This window comes from Macrobrachium rosenbergii, chromosome 4 (assembly GCF_040412425.1).
Source record: "Macrobrachium rosenbergii isolate ZJJX-2024 chromosome 4, ASM4041242v1, whole genome shotgun sequence".
In the NCBI taxonomy this organism is placed as follows: domain Eukaryota; kingdom Metazoa; phylum Arthropoda; class Malacostraca; order Decapoda; family Palaemonidae; genus Macrobrachium; species Macrobrachium rosenbergii.
The window spans coordinates 83,057,671-83,080,528 of NC_089744.1; the positions used below are offsets into that span (position 1 = coordinate 83,057,671).

Consider the following 22,858-nt stretch of genomic DNA (forward strand, 5'->3'; position numbering starts at 1 on the left):
TAAATACTTAGAATAGTTAAATACAGTATTTAAATACACAGAACAAAATGTATTTGTAAATACAATTCTAAATACTCAAAAGTATTTTAAATACGTATTTAAATACAAAGTATTTAAATACTGCCCATCTCTGAGTACATTCATAATATGATCTGTTAAACTCACCTGGTTCTTCTACTTGGGAAGAAGGCAGTGACACCGAGGCCTCCTCACACTCCTTGTTTCAGCATTTACAGGTTGCTGTCGTGGCTTCAGATATTTTTTCAATGCATCTGGACGAAAAGAAATTATAGAATATATGTTAATTATTATGCATTTAATATAATTTAATTTATAAACATATAATTTATAAACATCTAAATTTTTATAGTACAAATATCACTGCATTGCAGCATGTAGGCCTAAGCTTAGGGTTTACAAGTTACAATTAACCTCTTGAGAATCCTTGAGAATGGGCAAATATCAATATTAACTAATATAGCACAAAATTCGATATTAGAGTAATCCAGGAAAACGTAACATTTAAAATAATAATAAAAATTAATAATAATCTTCTTCTCAGCTTTATCCTTATTTATTCGGGGTCGCCGTTTATAATGAGTCAGGGGTGCCAAAACGTGGAAATGACGTCATAATTATGGATTATTTTGACCTCATTTATGACAGGAATCAACGCAAAATAGCGCCTCCGGTTTTGACCGCGAAAAATTGATGGATGTCCTATCCATTACTATTCATTGGTTTATAAGGTATATAACTCCTGGATTTCATTCGAATTTTCAACTCAGAAATATCTCCAAAAAGTGAACTATAAAAACTATAGGCTTATGCACACAACTGCACTGCTTACCTCTACTTTGGGCTCGTTTTCCTCTTCCTCCTTTTTCTTTTCTTGTTTGCTGCACCTGACAGCTTGGACTGCCTCTTCATGATTGATAAAAGCTTGAATGCTTGACAGCTGCGTTGACAACTTAAGAAGACTTAAAAAAAGAAGTAAAGATTGGAGTAAACACGATGCTTAGAACTTAACTAAGGTGGCGTCGCGAGCAGGTGGCTGTCTTAGTTTTAAAGCTCCTTGATACCGACGACATCTACCTATCCAGTGTTGCCAACTTTTCCGAAACATTAAACACCGTTGCATCAAGTATTAACACTTCCATTATTCATTTATTTTCCCGTTTACACTTGTATTATTTATTTGAATTATTCACGTAAAAATAATACTTCTCTCATTTATTTATATATTAATTTTGGATGGCAATTTGGCGCCCCCCAAGCAAATGGCGCCCCAGGCGACCGCCTGTGTCGCCTGTGCCTAGAAACGGCCCTGCTCAAGGCATCCTAACAGCATGACTTTGGACCGTCAAAGTAACCTTACTAATTAAGTGCATGGCTAACCTGAAATTTTAATGCTGTACTAATCCTAGTATTGTTCTCTGTGTTGTTACCTAGTTTCTTGAAATATTAATTCATAGAACTTTTAATTTTGCTATAATGCTGCTTTAACATAATAACATGAGAGATACATGACTTTAACGTGCAGTGCAACGTAAACTACATCAAGTCCAATTTAAAAATCAGTGATATGTCCTTTGCTTGTGATTTACTTGCAGAATCAATTATTTTTTTTCTGAAATGTAATGTTACCACAAAAAGGAAGCAGCGAGTTATCAGTTACTTTTTTCAGCTATCACACTTAATTTTCATAGAGAAAAGGCTACGGTTCTTGAAGGGAGTCCATTTATAAATAAAACACCCAGCTCATGATTACACAAAACAATCTAATGCAAAAGGCATAAAATTAGCCTATTCTGATAAAAGACAAAAGAGACAAGTGGGACTGTAAAGTCCACATCAGCAACGGCGGCGCCATTAATTAAGTGCACTTCCCACTTAAACAATTACATCAAGGTCATTTTTACAATTTAAAAATCAGTGATATTCACAGGCATCAAGACTTATCCATATTGTAGTTCTGTATGTTTTGTATTGTAATTTAATATTATTGTTTATTGCAGAATCAATTATTTTTTCAGTCGGCCGCTCTGATCTGTAATGTAATGTTACCAATTGTTAAAGGAACCATGCACTGTGAGGAAGAAACACAGCAGTTATCAGTTACTTTTTGTAAACTCAGCTATCACAACACTTAATTTTCATCGAGAAAAGGCTAGAACAGGTTCTTGAAGATGGCCCTCTAGTCCATTTATAAATAAAACACCCAGCTCATGATTACAAAAAACAATCTAATGTAGCAAAGACATAAATTTAGCCTATTCTGATAAAAGACAACAGAGACAAGTGGGACTTCCTCAAAAAACGTACAGTAGGTCTATTCTAATTACTATTAGTCGCAAGTTTTAACAGTCATAGTTGAGTTTAGGCCTATCTAAGTTTTATCTTGCACATCATAGGCACTATAAAATAATGGAACTTAGCTTTTTTTACCAGGTAGTTTTGATGTTGGAAGAGCTCCATCCGCCAACTGTCTCATACTCGATGGGACTGGAAGGTTCAGCAATTCATATTTCAGCATTCTTTTGAAAGCACTTGTCTCAAAATGTAGACTGCACACTCGAGCTTCCTTAATATTTATTGGGTCTTCTCTCTTGCACAGAGTAAACCCATTTCTTCTTATCTTCCTCATTTTGGGGAACCTAAAGACTCTACTGTTGTTTTCTTTACTCCTCACGGAAAAACAACCAAACACAGCACAATTATGCGGCATTTTAACGAAAACTCGTCACCGTGATGTTTCCCATTAATGCTTCCTTCAGTGACTGATCCACCAAGTGTCTGGCTTGTGTGTGTGTGTGCGTAAATGTCTCCCGCCTGACGTCATGCGCACAACAGGACGTTTTTTCGACTTCAAGTGAACAGACAGAAGACCATGACTACTGTTTCTTTTTTTTTTTTTTTTGAGTTATCCACTGTTGGGTGAAATGACTTTTTGGCAAATAAATAATACTGAAAATTTCAAGTGCCAAGTTTTTCATTTTAATTTACTTGCAGAAGGTGGTCACTGACAAATTCTGCATATGTGTGTAGTTTAAAACTTTTGCTACTATTATCTGCTGTCTTATTTCTCAGCACTAATGTGTTTATCATTGTTAACCATTTTCTTTTTACTGACTATTCATTGAGCTTCTCTTTTGCCTCGGTGGAATGAAAATTTCCCATTTAATAAGTAGTATCTTTATTCGAGCAGATTAAGACTTAATATGTTTTAGATTTGAGGTCAAAGGAGTAATTAAAAAGATTTTTCGTCTTTATTTTTACTTCCAGCAGCCCTTAAGTAGAAACAGTCTGCCACTATGGGAAAGAAACACTACTGCTGTTTGTGGCAATTGTAAGTATTTCGATTTTAACAGCCATTCAATTCGGCTTTTCCCAAAGAATTCAAGATTTTTCTGAAAAATAGGAGTAGGTTTTAATAAGATACACAAATCATCATGATAAAAAGTTTTATTATTTACAAATTGTTGCAACAAAATGTAGTCTGTGAGTGGTACATGCATTAGGGGTAAAAGGTTCTATTTGTAAGGGAAAAGACCAAGAGTTGAGGTTTGTTTGTTGAAGAAGGGGAAGAGGTCTGAGACATTTTGGGGGAGATACTTGTAGACTGGGAAAGTACATAGATCATGAAATACATATGGGTATTTTTGCAGCAGTAGGACCAGTTAATATCATTGCTGTGTTACATTACCATATGCTTTCTGTAAACAGAACTCATCATACATCAAACATTCATGCATATATACCCAATATTTTACAGCCACTTGTATTAAAAAAGGTAAAATACACCTACCAAAAGCAATCATATTAACCAGAGGCTACTGTTTACAGATAATGGGATGGCAAAATATTGAACAGGATGGAGTACAATCCACTTCATAAAAAAAATGTATGTTGGATGATTTTATACAGAATACCCTTGCACCATGGTTTCATGCATTATATTGCAGGATGTAAAACAAAACATGTGAAAGCTCTGAAATGCTGAAATGGGCATACTTCACTAGAGTACTTAAAACTTTTATTGAAGAATATGACATAAGGTAACTGAGGTTCTGTTTCTGAGAGCAGGAACATAATTTACAGTCAGTGAAAGAATGCTGTAATTTTAAAAAGGTTTCATGATGCAAAGATATTTTGTGGGCAATGTTTAGGACATGTTTATGAGAAAGTCATCATCCTTTGAAAGAAAACAGGTAGAGTGCTAAGATTAACACATCAGCTTCATGATTCATATAATTTTCAGCAAAGGAGAATTTACATGTTTGTTTTTCTTGCCTTGATGGCTGAATATGTAGAACATGCAATAAAGTACTGTAGATGAAAATGTCTGGATGCTGTATCTTTCACTATCACAATTCCAAATATCTGTTTGATCACATCGAAAAATGTAAATGTTAAGCCTTTTTTCATTTTTTGTTCTTTATCATATTGTTGATAAAAGAAAGCCAACGAACATTTGGTCATCATTTTTAACATGGATCAGTCTATTAACTTTGAGACGAAGGGGTTCTCAGCTTCTGGAGATCACTGGTTTTTAGAAGGTATGTAAGAAGAAGATGTTTAGGATAAAAGGGATTATGTGGAAAGGACATGATGGGTACTAGGTTTGTACATTAGCTTTTATGATGGTTGTGGCAAGAAAATTACTAGGATACTGTATTCATATAGGCTCTGATAATGCTCTCAGAGAAACAAACTCTTCCCTCTAGAGGGAAAAAAACCGTCAATCACAGCATTTGGGGCAAAATTCTAAAGCTTCTCTTGAGTTTTATATTTTTCCTTTAAAAATGACGCAAGGGAACAACTCCTGAGTGAGTCCTAGGTAACTATTTTGGACACGGACATCAAACCTAAGCAGGAAAGTTTAGATCTTGGCTGCTCATGCTGACTTCAAGTTCCTCTTTAGAAAATTGCCCATGGACTCGAGATATAATGAGGCAGAGTAGTAATTGTAAGAAAGAGGCGCTTATGTGTTGAAGGGAACAAAATTCTAAAACATCACGTGAGTTCTAGATATTGGTAAAGCTTACTTGTCAGTAGATCTAGATTTATACATACGTAAGTTAGCATCAAGTCCTGTGACTAAATTTTAGTGAGCCGTTCATTCACTGTTTTAGAATTTTGCCATACATAGGAGTGCTACAGGGGTAAGGCTGACTATGTGCATCTTAAATTTTGTACTGTGGCCCATTTAACCATTGTACATCAATTACATTCTTCGGTCTTTAGGGGTTCTACTTTGATTGATTGAATCATTGCTTAAATCTAGATGTCAATTGCTTTCTTGAGAAAATTTATTACATAGGAGCAATTTCCAAAAATTAAAATATTTTTAACAGTACAAACGAAAATACATATTCATATAAGTGGTGTCTGTTTTTAAGTTACGGCATAAAAAAGAACTTCCATTATCTCATTTAGATTTTACAAGTCATCTTTTTCTCTGCAATAGTACATTTTTAAAATGCCATTTAATGCTATACCCCTAAAGGTCTTAATCACTGATTTTCTTTTAACGAAGTTCAGTACTTTAAAGATAAACTGAAATCATGCAAAGTATTGTATCACTCTGTGTCTGTTGGAAGTCAAATATTCGATAACAAAATAAAATTTGATTGATGCACGTTGAAACCTTTCATTAAAACAAATTACAGCACATTGTTATTTTTTCCATTTACAGTTTTTACTCCTTTACTTTCTTTTGAAGAACACTGTAATTAGTTTGTAAAATAATGGTGACAAAAAATAATCAATCACATTGTGGTACACTTTATGAAAAAGCCTTGACAGTCAGCCATGTTACTGTTGGTATCGAGTAATTTAATTGGTCCAAGTGTAAAAGTTTCATTATTATTAGTAACCTCACAGAGGTATATTTTTCAAAGGTTTTAATCTCATGGGACTGGTTATAAAAACTAGTAGTCAACTAAAAGGTTGGTATAAGCCAATACTAAATTTTGACTTATCACAGCTTTATGAAGCAAGGATAACATGAGTGATTGTTAAAGCATACTAAGTATCGGCACAAACATTCAGAGAATTGTAAAAAAGGTTAAAGAATGAGTGAGTAGATTCTGTCAAAAGTGTTGAAATTTTGAATATGAAGTCCATCTAGAGTAGAACTATATGTAGTGACTGTAAGATCACAGTGAAGTGACAATACAACTAAACAAAAGAGACGATTTAGATCTCCTGCTTTTTGGTTTTCTGTTTAGGTTATAAATCCCGTTTTCAGGAATAACCGCCAATTCTGTCAGACCATAAAGATATGCAGGTAGAAATGCCAGTAAAGGATACTGTACCTCTGATGTAAAATTGAGCATCAAACAGTAAGAGGAATAATTATAAAAAAATGAAGATGCTTTTTGCATGCCTTCACAGCCAAAAGATCAACAGTTTATGAGAAGTGGAGCATACAAAATATCCTAAAATGGCTGTAGGTTCACGTTTTGTAGAGTCTATTGTAAATGGTATAGGCCACAAACACATCAAACTTATATTATCACATCCCAAGAGATGATCAAATACAACTTTAGAAAACGTATTTTGAAATTAAATAGTAATATACAAGTGAAACGACTTAAAAGAAAAGGAAGAAATGCAAAGAAGTGTTTCCATACAGATAATCAGTAACCAGTAAATAAAACAACAGGCCAATTTAAATATCTACGTCAACCAACTACACCACAATGTAAGTGCTTAAAAAATTAATATTTCCTGGTTCATATAAAGCCATCCTTTTGTCATGTATCAGCTATTAGTGTTTTCATGACAACAGAAAATACATTATATTTCCTACTCCAGCAATACACATTTTCTGTGAAATATGCAAAACATTACCTTGTACATAGTAAAGTTTTTAATGAAGATATTCTCCTTGCTTACCTACTCAAAAGTTTCAACTAGTGTCTACCACCATTACAGTAAAATACTGTCCGTGGCACATTAAGTTTAGAGATAAAAATATATTTTCTTGTAAACTAATAGTTTCCTAATTCATTCAACAACAACAGCCAATATTATGAATACATTTATGTACATTATATATGAATGTGTGTGTACAGATGCAAGTGATCATATATATATACATTTTATGCTACTCAACACTACATGATAAGAAAACATGAATTCATTTATGTATATGTAGTATATAAGTATGTGTATACATATAGTACTTGCATATTAATTAATATTAAAGAAAAGCTATATCACTGAATCATGAATATATCTAATTTAAAGTAACAACAGGGTGAGCACATGATGTAAGTCTTGAGAGAGAAATAATGATAATTTGAGAGTCCTTATTTCATACAAAGTATGAGCCATTCAGATTCTTCATAAGTTATAGAGAACTTATATAAAAGTCTTATCCTAAAAAAGTGCACAACAAATAAATGTTGTCATGAATTCCATTACTTTATGAAAGCAGGAGATCCAAAGCTGAAAATCAGTTAATTAGGTGTGATTATTGGAAAGATTTTTTTCACAAAAGCTTGCAGAAAAGAGACCCGTCATTTACTAGTTTGATTTGATCATTCTTTCAACAAGGTTACGAGATCTACGTATCCAGTTGCGTGACTGTCAGAACTTGCCTATCACTCCTCTGATCTGGCCTTCTACTTTATGAAAAATACATAGGGCACAGGATCTTTCTTCAATTGTCAAACTAATCTCACCTTTTTCTTTAATTGGCCTATCTTCCATAATGTTTTTTTTATATGGATTTACTTTCTCAGAAGATCAAAGTATGTAAAATAGTGTAAGTTATAAAAAACATACAGTAATCATTTGCCATTACTGTATTTTTTTTTTATAATTATGGCTGAGCAATGCAGTGTTATCCTATTTCAACATCTCTTATGCAATGATTGGTGTTCACAAGCACTGTAAAAACTGTAAGTTCCTTCTGACCTGTTTAAAAATGAGATTTGAAGAAATACAATTAATATCATGCAGATGAATGCTCTTGCCATAAATGTCGACAGGGATTTCATACGAATTTACAGAAATACAAATGATCCTAAGTCAGCTTTGACAGCTGTTGTTAAATTTTCTATTGTTTTTACTTTACTTTCAGAAACGACTGGTAACTGATAAAGTGTTTAATATATGATTATCTGATCTAGACCTTAAAACAGCATGAACAATTCTGTATATCGATTACTAAATGTACTGTTCAAATATTCTAGGCTGCCATACTTTAATATTACAATTAATCAGAAAAACGTTCATATAAAAGTTTGAACTTCACAAAACTTTACTGTCACATGCAAAATAACTTTGCATCACTAGGCTTATGAAAAGTGAAGAGTCATTGAATTTTACTGTTAAACCTAAAATAATTGATAATTCCAAGCTACAAAGTGAAAATATTAAAAACTAGTGTAATATCAACACTACTGTGGTTAAAGGCAGTTTCAAGAACAACTTGGGCAAAGGATAATGTGCCGATCCTTAGTGTACAACCAACTATATTTACATTGGTATTTATAATGTTAAGCCCTCACATCTTTCCAGAAAATATCTGCGTAAGGCTTAGGGGCAGAATATGAAACTCATATTATCAATAAACAAGTGGCACAGTATGAGCCAAGACAAATAAGACTTATCATATGTGGGTTGTGGATCACCAAAACCATTTTTAACTTTGTATTACAATATTTATACTATGATCTAGACTACAACCATCCATCATACTCTCAGGTTGTTGGAGAGCAATAAAGGTACAAAGTGGAACTGGAGCCTCATTGAAAGTTTGTGCCTGGAGTTCATTCCAGGTGCCCAGCTGCAAGGAACAGATGATCGTATAGCACTTTTTTCTTTTCCAGGATGGCTCCAATATTAGAAATTTTTTGTTGACAAGGATTATTTGTATAAGGCAGCTGGGGTTAAAAGGGAATAAGGGGAATATATATAATGTATATATATTTATATATATTTATATTATTATGCTTTAGAAGGGCTAGGTAACATTTATTTTGCAACCTCAGAAGTGGACTATCACAATGCACAGTTCAGGAGCCCCACTATATATCTGTTTTATGCTAGCTGCACCTTCATGTGCTTGTCCAAGAGATAAAACAGCTTATAAAGAAAAGTAGAAATGACCGAAACCTTTAGTCCTTTACAATTTAATTTGGTTTCACCATAAAAGTATCAAAAGTCTTTCTAAGTATTTCAAACGAGCACAGGTTTCAGATTGTGACAGTAGTGAATGTTAGTAGCTATTATCTGAATATAGCCTATACATTCCCTTCCATAAAACTACAACTCTTATAAAGAGGGAAAATGAATACACAGAGTTGTATCAAATAATCTTCATCGTGTGGATTGAACAGAGGGAAGAAGGCTACAGATGAGTCATAAATGCTACAAACAAACACTAGCTGCTACAAACATAGGCTAAATGCTACACATTAAGGACTTGACGTGTAGGGGGTCGGTGTGGAGAATGGTAGTCATCATCTCTCGTAGGAGGTAACTGTCGTCGGCCCACAGGTCGGTCGGGTGGGCGATCGTACATCAGACCAGGATCTTGAGGAGGAAGCCTGTCCACATATTCGTCATCTCTCAAATCTCTAGGGTCTCGCGGATCTCTCATGTCTCTAAGATCACGGGAAGGAAGAGTTCTTGGGGGTCCATGTCCTGTTGGCCCTCCCCGGTGATACACTGCAGAGAAGCCAAACAGGAATTAGCCTAAAAGCAGTCACTGACACAAATTATTTCATAAATCTCAAAATATAGAAATATTAAGACATTAAATAACTGAAGGGTTCAACAAGTTCTTACTTCACTTCAAGAGCAATATAGTGACTATGCAAGTGTAAAAGTGTAATGAGATTATAAGAAATCACCATCTTCATTGCGATATAACCAATAGTCAAAATCAAATCAAAACCTGTTATTAGAGGGCTAATTATAAAAGAGACAAGTGAAGACCATTATAATGTGTGTACAATAGATTCTATGTTAGTTGCACACACACATACACACACAGCAATCAGCAGTGATGCTAAGCCGAGCTACTCGTCGGTCAAACTGTATTAATATTACTTTAATTGATAATATGAAATGAAATATGAATATGACAGCTGAACTATTTATAATTATTTCTTTGTATTGTCTTCACTTGTCGTTAAACTGTCAAAGATAGAATACTGTACTATAAAAATAAAATGCCCACAAAATATTAAGTTGTTTAAAAAATAACTTATAAAAATCTGGTAAAACATATCAATATAAGCATCATGCATCATTAAACAATGTGCAAAACATAGTCTACTTGCAAAGCATAGTGAATAAAACAAACATTAAGCCAAGGATTATTTTTGGTCAAAATTAATTGTCAACAAATACTGTAGTATGAGGTGTCAGCAGCAACCAGTGAGCTATGGCCAGGTCTTAGGACATGGCAAAGCCAACAGTTGAGACACTCATGGCAACCAAGGGTCAACATAAAAGTGCTCAACTAAATATACCAGCTGGTGTAGTGCTGTCGAGGTACGTGGGCCACACTGGCTGACCACCTAGGTCAAAAGTGACCATCAGTGGCCGAGCCAGTTAGGCCACACTAACTACTCAGTTGGGTTGCTTCCCGGGGCATTACCTCTCTCATCCGGATAGCGAGGGTAGCCGGGCTCACGAGCCACGGACCCGGGAGGACCTAAGGGGATGACACAGTTAGACAGGCATTCATACACAGCCAGCCCAAATCCCATTTAGTTTCATTATAGATACTGGTACACATGTACTGCACACTGCTCTTTTTTACACGTTGTATAAGGCACTTGAAACTTTCTTCTTTCCACCAATGTGGGACTTGGAATCTACGGTACTGAAATTTCGGAATTTTCCTAAAAATCGTTAAAAGAGCAGATGTACACCTACCAGTTTCTATCAAAGACCTCAGAAGGTGCTGTAAACTTCTAACTCATTTTAAATACTATGTGGGTTGTCTAATAATTTTCTGCTCTTTGACTTTAGAAATTGGGATGTATAAAAATCACGAAGCTCACAGCAGGTCTGAGATGAAGAAAGTTAAAAATTTATTGCCAGAGGAGTTATGAGCATAGATTTATGGCTTCTCTGATATTGAGACATTTCTGTTACATTGTATAGATCTGTAACTTTAATAATTTTCATTAAAGGAAAATACTTGATAAAAATAACATTCAAATACCAAAAATAGTACAGTATATCAAATTTAAAAAGTATCCTTGTATTTTGTATTTATAATAATCTCAACTGGAGTTTTTAAAATCTACAGATAATGGAAATTACCAAACAATTATCTTGAAAAATTCAAAAAATGAATACTGTATACTACACTCTGTGATTATATCATAATATTGTAATAAAGGGATTTGAATATTAATAAAACTTGTTTCACAGGCTGATATTCTCTGTAAACCCTGACTCACAATTATGATAATTTCTACTCAGTGTAATTAAGGATAATTAAATAACTGGACAGACTAAAACATATTACTCTAATTCTATTTTACTTAGGTTTGAATGCTATTTAGTGTTACAAAAGTTGCTAAGTTACCCTGCGGGATAAGAAATGTCTCAATTACAAATTTGGCTCTACCTAATTAATTGTACAAAGGCTCTGTTAGCATCAACATCTAAAGCATAGTTCTAGGGAGATGAAATATAGCAAGAGGAGAGTTCTCTTATTTTCAGAGAGAAAAAAGGCTTTGCTCCACAGTACATGATTCTTGGAAAGTTCATTCTCTGGCCATCTTAAAGCAAGGTGGATAAGTTGTTTCACACAGACAATGAAATATGCTTTTACTAAGTAACATGAGTACACTTATTTTGTATGTACTTAATCTCAAGCTTTAGTAATACCTTTCCTTTATCAATACCAAATCTGTATATATTTCCATTTGTTTTCAATACACATTTCATGGCAGCTGAGATAAGTGGCTTCTACAAATAAAATCCAGTATAACGTATTCTTCAAAGTATAATACTCCAATAGTACAAAGTTTGACAGAGTAAAACATTTTTGGTAGGGTCATTAACAGCCATATACAGTAGCATAGTTCACGAGCATATCTGCTATTTGATTTTCAGTGAGCAGTCAACAAAATGAAGTAAGCTGTGCATAAACTATAAAGAAGAAGTATTTAGACTTGCACTGTGATGTGAATGTTGATTTGTGTATGTGCTGTACAGTACTTACACTAAAATATTAATAGCATTTACTATGGAAAAGATAAAGTTGTCTAAATTGTAAGTGAATAGTATTTACTAAAGAAAAACAGGTACAATATTATTAGTCAAATTTTAAAGTTCACCCATATCTAATTGCAATTTCCTTATGGCATGTAATAACAGTAAATGGTATGACGAAATTGTATGGTCTGTCTTAATTATCTTTCACTTTATAATAAAATTTAGTTGCCGGAATACCCTTGAACCTATGGTTGTGTGTGCAACACATTATGAGGGGTATTGGAAATGTTCTATTATTACATATCTGCAGAACTATTTCAATTAACAGGCTAGTTTTGGATGTCATTCTTCAACCTCAAAAAAGTAATGGAAATTAAAAATGCAAAACTTGAGGTTGCTGAATAATGTGCATTTTCTTGATTTGTTTGCATAGTAGCTGTAAGAAGACTTGTTAACAAGAGCAATCAGGTTAGAACATACCTCTGCCAACACCTCTCAACAGTGAACTAAATCATTTCATACCAATCGATTTATGGTACTTATTTCTATATTGGCTGGAAATATCATTAGTTATAATGAGTGGCTACAAGATTTTGATTATGACAAATAAAATTGTTGTTATTATGCATTAAGAAAATGATCTCCTGGAGTGTTCACAAAATGAGTGTTCACCTAGGTTCATTCAGGTCTGTTTATCTCTTGTCAAGGTAACACACGCAAACACGCGCACGCATGTGCAAGCATTACCTCCTTCCAACTTTGATGGAGTAAGTCATTCGAAAACTGCAAGTGAAAATGCGTAACATAAGATATCAGTCAGCCTTCACGGTAAAAAGAATTATATCCAGTTACCTACATGGAGAGTACGTTTTCTATAATACAATGGTAAAACTACAAAGTCTTGGTGTGAGCCTTCAGCTGGGAGTGTACCTATAAGGGATGTCCGCCCCCCACCCCAGCATAATTAAATAAACTGATGAGTGGACAACCTGGAGAGGCTGTTTCAGAAAAGCCGTATACAAGGGAAAAAAATCTGTCGCCCATCTGTAAAAATCATGGCCGCAGTAAAAAGAGATGAGACTTGTTTCTTTTGAATGATGTATGAAACCAAATGTACGTTAGATACTGCTGTGTCACCATGTAAGTGGTTTCTCGAAATGTCTCGAGCTTGTGGAAAATCCACTGGATAACTGGAGCTGATTAGAAAATTCAAATGTCCTCCAAAAATTCCTGTCACTGCTAAATGTGGCTTGTGTAACCACTTTCACGCACAGACAAGGATAGACAAAGACGAGCAGATGCTATATTCTTTTACAATAGACAGTTAGGTCTCTGGGTTAAAAAAAAATCTGTCTTTGAAGGTTTTGGCAATTTGGGCTAGTTAAACAACTCGAACTACCTTCTTTAAGTGATAAATGTCAAGGGAACAGAAATATGGATAAGCCTCCTTTTAAAATTAAAATTACAATTACTGTCGCTTTTCGCCAGTTTTGATAGTAGATAAATCTCTCTTTGCTACCAATGGTCAGATTTTGGGAATAAAATAGTTCTCTTCATCCCATGTTTTCTGAATTTGTGTGAATATCTCTAATTACCACTGGTTTTTCTTCACTGTACAACTGTTTCGTAAAAAAAATTACATTGAAGATTTTTACCCTCAACCTGGTGAGCATGAGTCACTTTTACAGCTGGGTTTATGGGCACAGCCAAGATTCAGTTGGGTAGGGGGGTTTCAAGGTCACATGGATTTTTTTTATTTTTTTTTTTATTTTTTACAAAAATTGATTGAAATCTCTTCAAAACAAATCTTCAGTATACCTCAGAACTTCTTGCAGCTTGTTCATTTTCTTGGTCATAATTTTCCTGTGTACACTTAACGCACATTGTTCACTAATGTAATTTTCGAACATAGTTGACGGCAGCCAGATTTTTCCCGTTTGCAGCATGTTAAAGGGCATTGCAACAGTGCTTGTTGACTGTGCATGACTGGGCAAGGAACTATGCAGGCATGATTTTTATCTTGTAAGAGTTTCAGTTGTTTTTAGGTGGGGGGGTGGGTAATAATGATCAAGCAATCAAGGACTGCCCCCTTACCCATCCACCAAAGTTTTACCTTATTTTCTTATAAGTTACATCCCAGGTTGGACTGCATTTTGCGTGGTTTCAAATCTTCCTGTTACCTGCTATTTTTTTTTGGTTAATCCAATTTAAAATATTGTGACTGCTTTATTAATACATCACGAATATTATATCCAATTATTAGATAGGCCATCCTGAAAGAATGGATGAGAGTATAAATCGGAACAAGATACACAAATCGAATTAGAATACAGTATGGAAAACAGTAATCCTTGATGTAACCATTCGTTCATTCCTAGGGGTTCCCTTGTCTTTCCTTCTTTTTAACAGTTTCATTGTTGAAATGATCTCCCTTATTTTACCGTGTTTATTTTGTACCTTTGCTTCGGATAACATGAAATAATTTTTTCCTGGTCATAGGGAAGGAGAACTTGTAATAATCATGTCATCACTTTTCTTAGTTCACACATAATTTATCTATATTTAAAGGTGCGGCCTTTCAAGGGAGAATATCCTTATGAAATGAAATCCGATGAAAAAAGTGTACCCCTGAGGCAAAACATGAGATTTTGATGTCTCCCGAGTCAGAAAAATAACCTGCATCTCTGCAAGTCATGGGCTATACTGTACGCCACTCCCCATTCTAGACTGATAATATGTGAATTCCTGTCGTCTGGAATCTTTAGTGACCAACTTTGTGTCCTGTTGTGTAGCAGCTAGTGGACTGTAAAAATGGTGTGTGGAATTGTTAAGTTTTCTTACTGCCATGTCTCCTGTTTTGTCGCATTTCCAAATGTGTACTGCCTACACAAAATTTTGCAGTATAAGTACTATGGACATGCTTTTTAGCACTGACATCCCAGCGACCGCACACCTGTCAAACCCCTTTTTGTTTTCTTATCCACCAGGCAAATCTCTTACCACCCATATTTAATGTCTCCTGCCTCTGTTTTGCTGTTTTTAAGCTTTACAGAGACCACAGATGATGGATGTGATCCTCTTCACTAATTCTTTCACGAAAATCTAGACCGGTATAAAGTTGATAACTTCAATAGAAGAGCATGAGGGAACAGTGAGAGTTTAGAAGAATGTAATTATTCTTTTAGGGGAATATATGATATACGATACTTTAGTTTGCCAGAAACACTTGGTGATTTTTGGGAAAGGCTGTCAACCTAAAGTTCCTAAGAGTTATTGTAATGAAGACTGTTATATCAAAAATATAAGTTTCCGTAAGTCACTGTTAATGACTTTTGTTCTGAAGTTTTCTGCAGTTCACATAACAGCTTTTTATCTTCCAGGTTCATTTCAAACTATTCCCTTTCATGGCTGCAGCAGTACTGACAGTAGAACTGATAGCTAAATTCAAATGAAACTTTGAAAAACTGCAAATACATAAATATATGTTAGCTTAAGTAATGATAATGTAACGAAAAAATTTTACAGCACCTAGCCTAATAAATCTACTGTAGTAACACAACAGCAGTTGACGCTATGACACTTTACAGTCAACTAATTAGCCCGATAAAATCTGTTTGTATGGGGCTACACTAATTGTACATAAGAAAATGAACAAAATTCCACTTATCACACAGACACAGATAAAAATGAAGAGAGAGACACAAAGGCAAAAATACATATAAACAAACGTGCAAATATATAACACAGGAGGCATCTTCATAAACTATGAGTGCTTAACTATTTTTTTTTTGTTCTATGCTACATCTAGGTCAACTTTAATCAGTTTAATGAGCAAAATTTATAAATCCAGAGTCTATCTACTTCCTCATCTTTACACTTATAATAATTAACTATGTCCAATTTCATACATGTGGGAGTTCTGATATTCGCACTACAGAGTTCATTCATATAGAGAAAATTTTGAGCATTTCTAAACGACAACAATTTAAAATCATACAAAAAAAAAAGTCCTTACGAATGAGAAAATATTTGTGAGGTCTTATTAAAATGTCTTTAAGACTACAACAAGCAAACTGCCCCCCCAAAAAATGCCCAACACGTTACCACAGATTATTTCAAGTTATTAGGATGAAACTTAGGTCATGGCATCACTGCTGGATAAATCTACTGAAAATATCGATATACCTTGCAAAAATAATGAAATAAATGATCAAAAGGTTCAATTTACTGATTATACCTCCAAATGATCATATCCCAAACAATCAGAATGTCTAGCGACACAGTGGCAAAGTTACCAATGGAATTTATTACAGATAAGTTTTCATATAGTACACCTGGTGGGAACTTGGGCTACTGTTTCTTCGGGAGGCGGTAATGAACAAGTTTATTCATAAACATGTCCAGTTACTGCATCAAACACAGACTGATAATATTAGCAACATGGATTTAGATGAACATATCGAACACTAACAGATTCATAAGGCATCACTCAGTATTTATAAATGTTAATGCCCAAAATTCCTACCCTTCTTCATCAGATCACTGTAGGCCCTACTACTGGCTTTAGGATCACCAGCAACAGTAAAGAAAATACATTTAGTTAAATTATGGAAGTAAAGTACAAATGTGTGTTTTATGTGCACAAGAGACAGAATCTATAATATCCTAATCAAGCTAAGCAATCTAGCAACCTTAATTGTATGATTATAGTAATTCCCGTGAGCCTAAACACAAAAATCACTCACGATATTCAGACCAAAGAAGTAGATTTACATGACTTTGGACCAGTTTAAAAATCTTGTTATAGGATGTTATATAATGGGACCACCTTTCTAAGACAAGACCTATCCATCTTGTATTTACAACATATTTATCATTCTCATAAACACTTTTATATCAGCTTTTTTAACTCCTTGGAGTTTGCCTTGTGCTCTCCCACCGCTGTGTTGTGCCACATCGACCTTACAAGCCAGTGACAATTATTTTTCAGCTATTTCTCCGATGTTTAACAGTCGGAGGATTACGTAAGTGATAAAGGAAATTTGGTGTGAGGAACAAAGACTTTTTCAGCTGAACAGTGAAGTAACGACGTTTTGTGATAATCTGTGCTGTGCGTTCCTTTTTTTCTCTTTGCCTCTTCCAAAGAGGAAGGATGTCGAGGAAGAGATCTGTCTCCCTCTCCTCCCTCAAACTCTCCAGTGCCCTAGACCCTGCCAGGAGGAGGATTATGGACTCTGATGACTCGGACTCCGAGATCACCCCAACTCCTGTTGAGATGGACACTGCCACGATGACCCTGGCCCCTGAAGACCCAGCACCTGACCAGCACGCAATTGTGGAGCCATCCACTCAGATGAAGAAGGATCCTAGAAACTCGTCCAGAAGACAAGTAAAAAATGCACCAAGTTTCTTCGGTGCAACTGAGTTTTCTGTACAGCCTCTGCAGCATATAATCAAGGCCACCAAAAATAGATCTATCTTTCAGTGATCTCGGTATAATACTGTAAGAGCCGCGGTCCATGAAACTTTAACCACGGCCTGGTGGTGGCCTATCCTATATCGTTGCCAGAAGTACGATTATGGCTAACTTTAACCTTAAATAAAATAAAAACTACTGAGGTTAGAGGGCTGCAATTTGTTGTTTGATGATTGGAGGGTGGATGATCAGCATATCAATTTGCAGCCCTCTAGCCTTAGCAGTTTTTAAGATCTGAGGGCAGACAGTAACCATGCGGACCGAAAAAGTGCAGACAGAATAAACTGCAGACGGACAGACAAAGCCAGCACAGTAGTTTTCTTTTACAGAAAACTAAAACCAGCACAAAGGTATATCACATTGTTTTCCAGAATATACTAAAACCCATGAACAAAAGTGTGAAAAAACCTTGTGATAATCCTCTGCCCAAATTCAGGGTAGTTGCTTCTGACAGGTCCTATGCAAAGATATCCGCCCTGAAAACAGAAAACCCATCATTAACCATGAATGCCAAGCCAAACCTAAGGGGTGACTTCACAATCACCCAGAAAAATCAAGAAACTGTGGATTTCTTGGAAAATACCCCAGAACTAATTTTTCTTGACCCTGCAGAACGACTAATGAAAGCAGTAGTTTGCAACTACCCCACCAACCTACAACTTATCCCCCTTGAGACCAACCATTCATTATGTGTGCAGAGAGGTGCATCAGCACTAGATCTAAGAGCCCTACTCAAAAGGTGATATGCACCTTTAGGGGACCCATACCCTCTCGAGTGAATCTAGGAATCTGGGGATTCTTATCTCTGCTGGCCGTGAGTTCGAATCTCCAACCGGCCAATGAAGAACAAGAGGAATTTATTTCTGTTGATAGAAATTCATTTCTCGCTATAATGTGGTTCAGATTCCACAATAAGCTGTAGGTCCCGTTGCTAGGTAACCAGTTGGTTCTTAGCTACGTAAAATAAATCTAATCCTTCGGGCCAGCCCTAGGAGAGCTGTTAATCAGCACAGTGGTCTGGTTAAACTAAGGTATACTTACTTACTTTGGGGATTTTTCCCAGTGGAAGACTATACCCCAGAACCCTTGGAGTGTTTCAGGTGACACCGGTTCGGGCACCATCAGGAGTAGTGCACAGATGTCAAAACCTACAGCATGTGCAGTTGCTGACACTCAACAAAAATCTGTCTGGACAAATTCAAAGCTGGCCTACCAACCGCTGCATGCTGCCTGAACTGTAGGGGGAAATCACCACACCTGGCAGAAGTGTCCTGGCTGGCTCCAGCGCATTTCTTGCATGTAAGGTAAGGTATACAGACCTCCTCCGCCCCCCCTCCTGCACGAACTCCTTCCAATCATTATCCTTCCCCTCCCAATTCTCTTCCTCAAAACCACCCTCCTCCTCCAAAACCACAGAGACAACCCCCACCCCTCAGACAGCAGGGCCTCCCCTCCCAGTATACCCCTCCCCAAACTGTCCCCCCAACTCCCAAGCTATTCCCTCTCCTCCTCCAGTCTATTCTTCACCTTCTCCCTACATTTCATCCTCGTCCTTGCCTTCTCATCTCTTATCCTCCCTCCCTGCCTCCTCCCCAGAACCTTACAACCTTGTCTCTCCAACCCCTCCTACTCTTGCAGCAGAATATGCCACAGACATTCCTCTACCTCCTGTCACAAGATGCATATGCATCATCAGGGATTATGACAGACAATCTGAACCCAGAATTTCACTAGATGAACAACTTCATGTCTGCCACCACTATGGCGGATATCCCATTCGACCAAACCCTCACTGGTATAACCATTCGGAAGTTCCTCAAAGGTTCACTGTTTCAACGAATGACTTCAAGAGCACAGACAGTAACACCAATTCCACCACTAAGTCTGACACAAACTCAAATCCCCCCTCCATAATGACAGAGAATGCTGAAGATGATTCAATGGAACATTCATGGCGTATGGCCCAAATCTGCACTACTGCAGTTGCCAACATCCCTAGGAAGTCATGATATTCTTCTGCATGAGACAGTCCTTAGAGAACACACATCCTTTTTCCTTCAAAGGGTACACAGTATACCAGACACCTCACACAGACACCACAAGAAGGCTTCTAACACTGATCACACACAGCATTCCCTCCTCCCAGATTCCAAACATGACTGTGGACCAGAAGTAGAATCATTAAGTGTCAAAATCATTCTAGAGGGCACAACCCTTATAATCCACGATATTTACAGATCACCAAACAGCACCCTTGAAGCAAATGCCCTTTTTGATGCAGCCTCTGGGGAGAACACCCTCATTGCAGGGGATTTCAACACTCATCACCCCTACCTTAGGTCCAGACAATTAAACAATTGCAATGAGCCCACGCATCTACACAATGGTACGCTAGACCTCACTTTTGTTTCCAGAAATTTGCAGGAAGGAGCAATGTGGGAGCTGCACCCCATTCTTACCAGTGACCACTTCACCTTGCAGACAATGCTATGGTTAAGGAGGTTCCCTCCCCCTCCTCTTCCCCTTCCCAGATGGAACCCTGAATTTTCCAACTGGAACTCCTTTGAAAATCACATGACTACCTGGTCCACAAACTACATATATTGTCTTCTGCAAGACGTCTGCACATTTTTACAGGGTTTCTGTAAAAACATGATGAGTGCTGCTAGTTTCCATGCCAAAAGAGAAACATTCAGTCACAAATAGAAACCAAACGATGCCTGGTACTAAAACTCCCGGATAAAAGAGACGAACAGAAGAGTCAACCGAGTGGGGAAACTCTTCAGATGATACAGGACGGACCATTTGCATGCCATGCTGACTGATGTCTCAGCTCACTCTACTCAAGTATCTGAGGAAGTGAGACAAGAAGCCTGGTATAAATGGTGCAGACAAGTACACCATCTCACACCCATTGCCAAGCTGTGGAACTGGTTCAACAAAGTCTCTGGCAAAAAGAAATTAAAAAATGCCCTTCACTCTGACCCACAAAGCGAAGCTGACAGAATCACACAGTATGTTGCCGACAGGAGTAGGACTGTCAACCTTTCCCCTGAAACTCAGCAATGCCTAAGAGCACTGGAACCTCTCAGAAGCTGGAGTGTAACTGAAGCCTGCAGCATCCATGACTAAACTGGCACTCCCTTCACCATGGAGGAATTAAACTTTGCTTCAAAGAAAGCAAAGTATACTGCACCTGGATCTGACCTTGTAACCTACAGCATGCTCAAGAATATGGGTGAAGCTGCAAAGACAGTATACCTGATGCTGGTCAACAAGACCTATGTCGAAAGAGTCAGACCAAGGAAAAGGAACAAGCAGGACATAAACCCAATCCCCAAACCAAAACAGTCAGGCACCTACAGACCCATTGCTTTAATCAGCTGCACTAAAAAGGTAGCTGAGAAGATGGTCCTCAACAGACTACTCTGGAGGGCAGGCCCCTTGCTTCCATGTATCTGTTTATGTAGAAAGGAAATGGGTACTCAGGAATGCATAACTGATATCCTATCCACAGTAAATGAAAAAAAGGCCTTAATTGTTTTCCTTGACCTTGAGAAAGCCTATGAGTTGGCAAATTCCTCTGTTATTCTCTCTTTTGTTCACAAAGGCATAAAAGGTAATCTTTTGGCACGGACACAAAAGTACACTCAGAATCGAGAAGCATGAGCCTGCTTTCAAGGAGCCCACTCTGAGTTCAATGATTAGGAAAATGGGACACCACAGGGAGGAATTCTTACTCCCTTTCTCTTCAATGTCCTCATGGAATATTTGCTACACTAAACCTAGCCAAAGGGGTGGAAATCTTCATTTATGAAGATGATGTCTGCCTGGTGTGCCAATCAACATTCAACTGCAGAAAACCCAGCAATCACTATACTTAACTGAAGAAAAGTGCAAAGAATTTGGCCTAAAAATTAACACAGACAAAACTAAAGCCATGGATGTCAGCACACTTGCTCACCCAATAATCTCTCCATCATGGGAGAACCCACTGAATGGGTGAGTGACTTCATGTTCCTGGCCAGTGAAGTACAGCATCTGAAGCAGAACGCCAAATGTCATCTAAATGCAATGAGAAGAATCGCTTCACCTTGCCAAGGAATGTTCTACATTCAAACAACCCACTCTGTAGTGGAATATGCAATGCCGGCACTCATGAAGATAACATACCAAGGTCCGCTGACTTGATGTGGTTCAAAACAATGCAATGAGAAGGCAATCTTCTCATACTGCAGACTGAAGAAAAAGGACCTGTGAGATCCAATGTAGAGCTCCTAGGAGGTGGAAAGCAACCAAATTCATGGCTCTATTCAGGAAAAGTGTCAATAATTTCTGGGTCATGTCTATGGCCTCCTTTATCAAACTGAGTGTATTAGGAGCATAAGCCCTTAGACCATCCCATGTGAGTACTCTGGAGTCTATTTTGCAGGCTTTCAAGTCTGAGAGTGCACAGCAGTAAGTCTGAACATGTGATGTAGTCCTGGCGTAAAGAGGTCTATTTGCATATCTCCCCATATTTGCCATGGAGTCTTGCAGACCTCAAGATGTGTCACCCACAAAGAAGAGAGTAGTAGAAATGGTAACCTCTGCTGGAAAAACCTAAAGATCTTGCAGGAATGCCAGTGGAGAAAACATGATGAACAATCATCTGCTGCAACAAGAAGGAAGAGCCTATGAAAGACAGTAAATAAGCCTGGAAGCTGCCTGCTGAAGGCTGTATTCAAGCAGCTGGCATTAGGGGCGTGGTTAAAGATAAGGAAACAAGAACAGGGGTGACAATCACTTCTCTAACGTACAAAAATGTAAACAAAAGGCAGTCATCCCTTGAACTGCTGCCGTCTTCATCCAAAGAAGTGGGCGGCAATGGAGGAGGCACTCCAGTATAGTCATCGTCAGATGAGTGGAAATTGTAGCATGTACAGAGAATCAAGGAACTCTTCATCCTTAATGCATGAAACCAAGGAGCACTCGATCATTGGCATTCCAACTCACTCTACCAAAGCAAGAATCCCATAAGCTCAGGAACAATCCTTGCTAAGTAAAACTAATTAATTCTGCAAAGTTCCTAGCGAAGCTCTATCATATTAAGCCTACAACTTGACTACACAATAAAATTAGTGCTTACCTCACAGGCTGAAGAGCTCATAACGCCAAAAAATAAGAGAAAAATCTCCTAGC

General features: G+C 36.9%; 1 protein-coding gene across 1 annotated transcript in view; it reads right to left on the reverse strand.

The window, feature by feature from the left end:
* Nucleotides 1-3,447: 3,447 nt before the first annotated feature.
* Nucleotides 3,448-22,858, reverse strand: part of LOC136836320 (voltage-dependent L-type calcium channel subunit beta-2-like) — a 343,842-nt gene continuing 324,431 nt past the window's right edge. Inside the window, exons 10-11 of the mRNA XM_067100451.1 lie at nt 10,625-10,681; nt 3,448-9,687 (exon numbers count right to left, since the gene is read on the reverse strand). Of these exons, the coding sequence (XP_066956552.1) occupies nt 9,428-9,687; nt 10,625-10,681 (317 nt within the window). The 3' untranslated portion in view covers nt 3,448-9,427. The remainder of the gene's footprint in view (nt 9,688-10,624; nt 10,682-22,858) is intronic.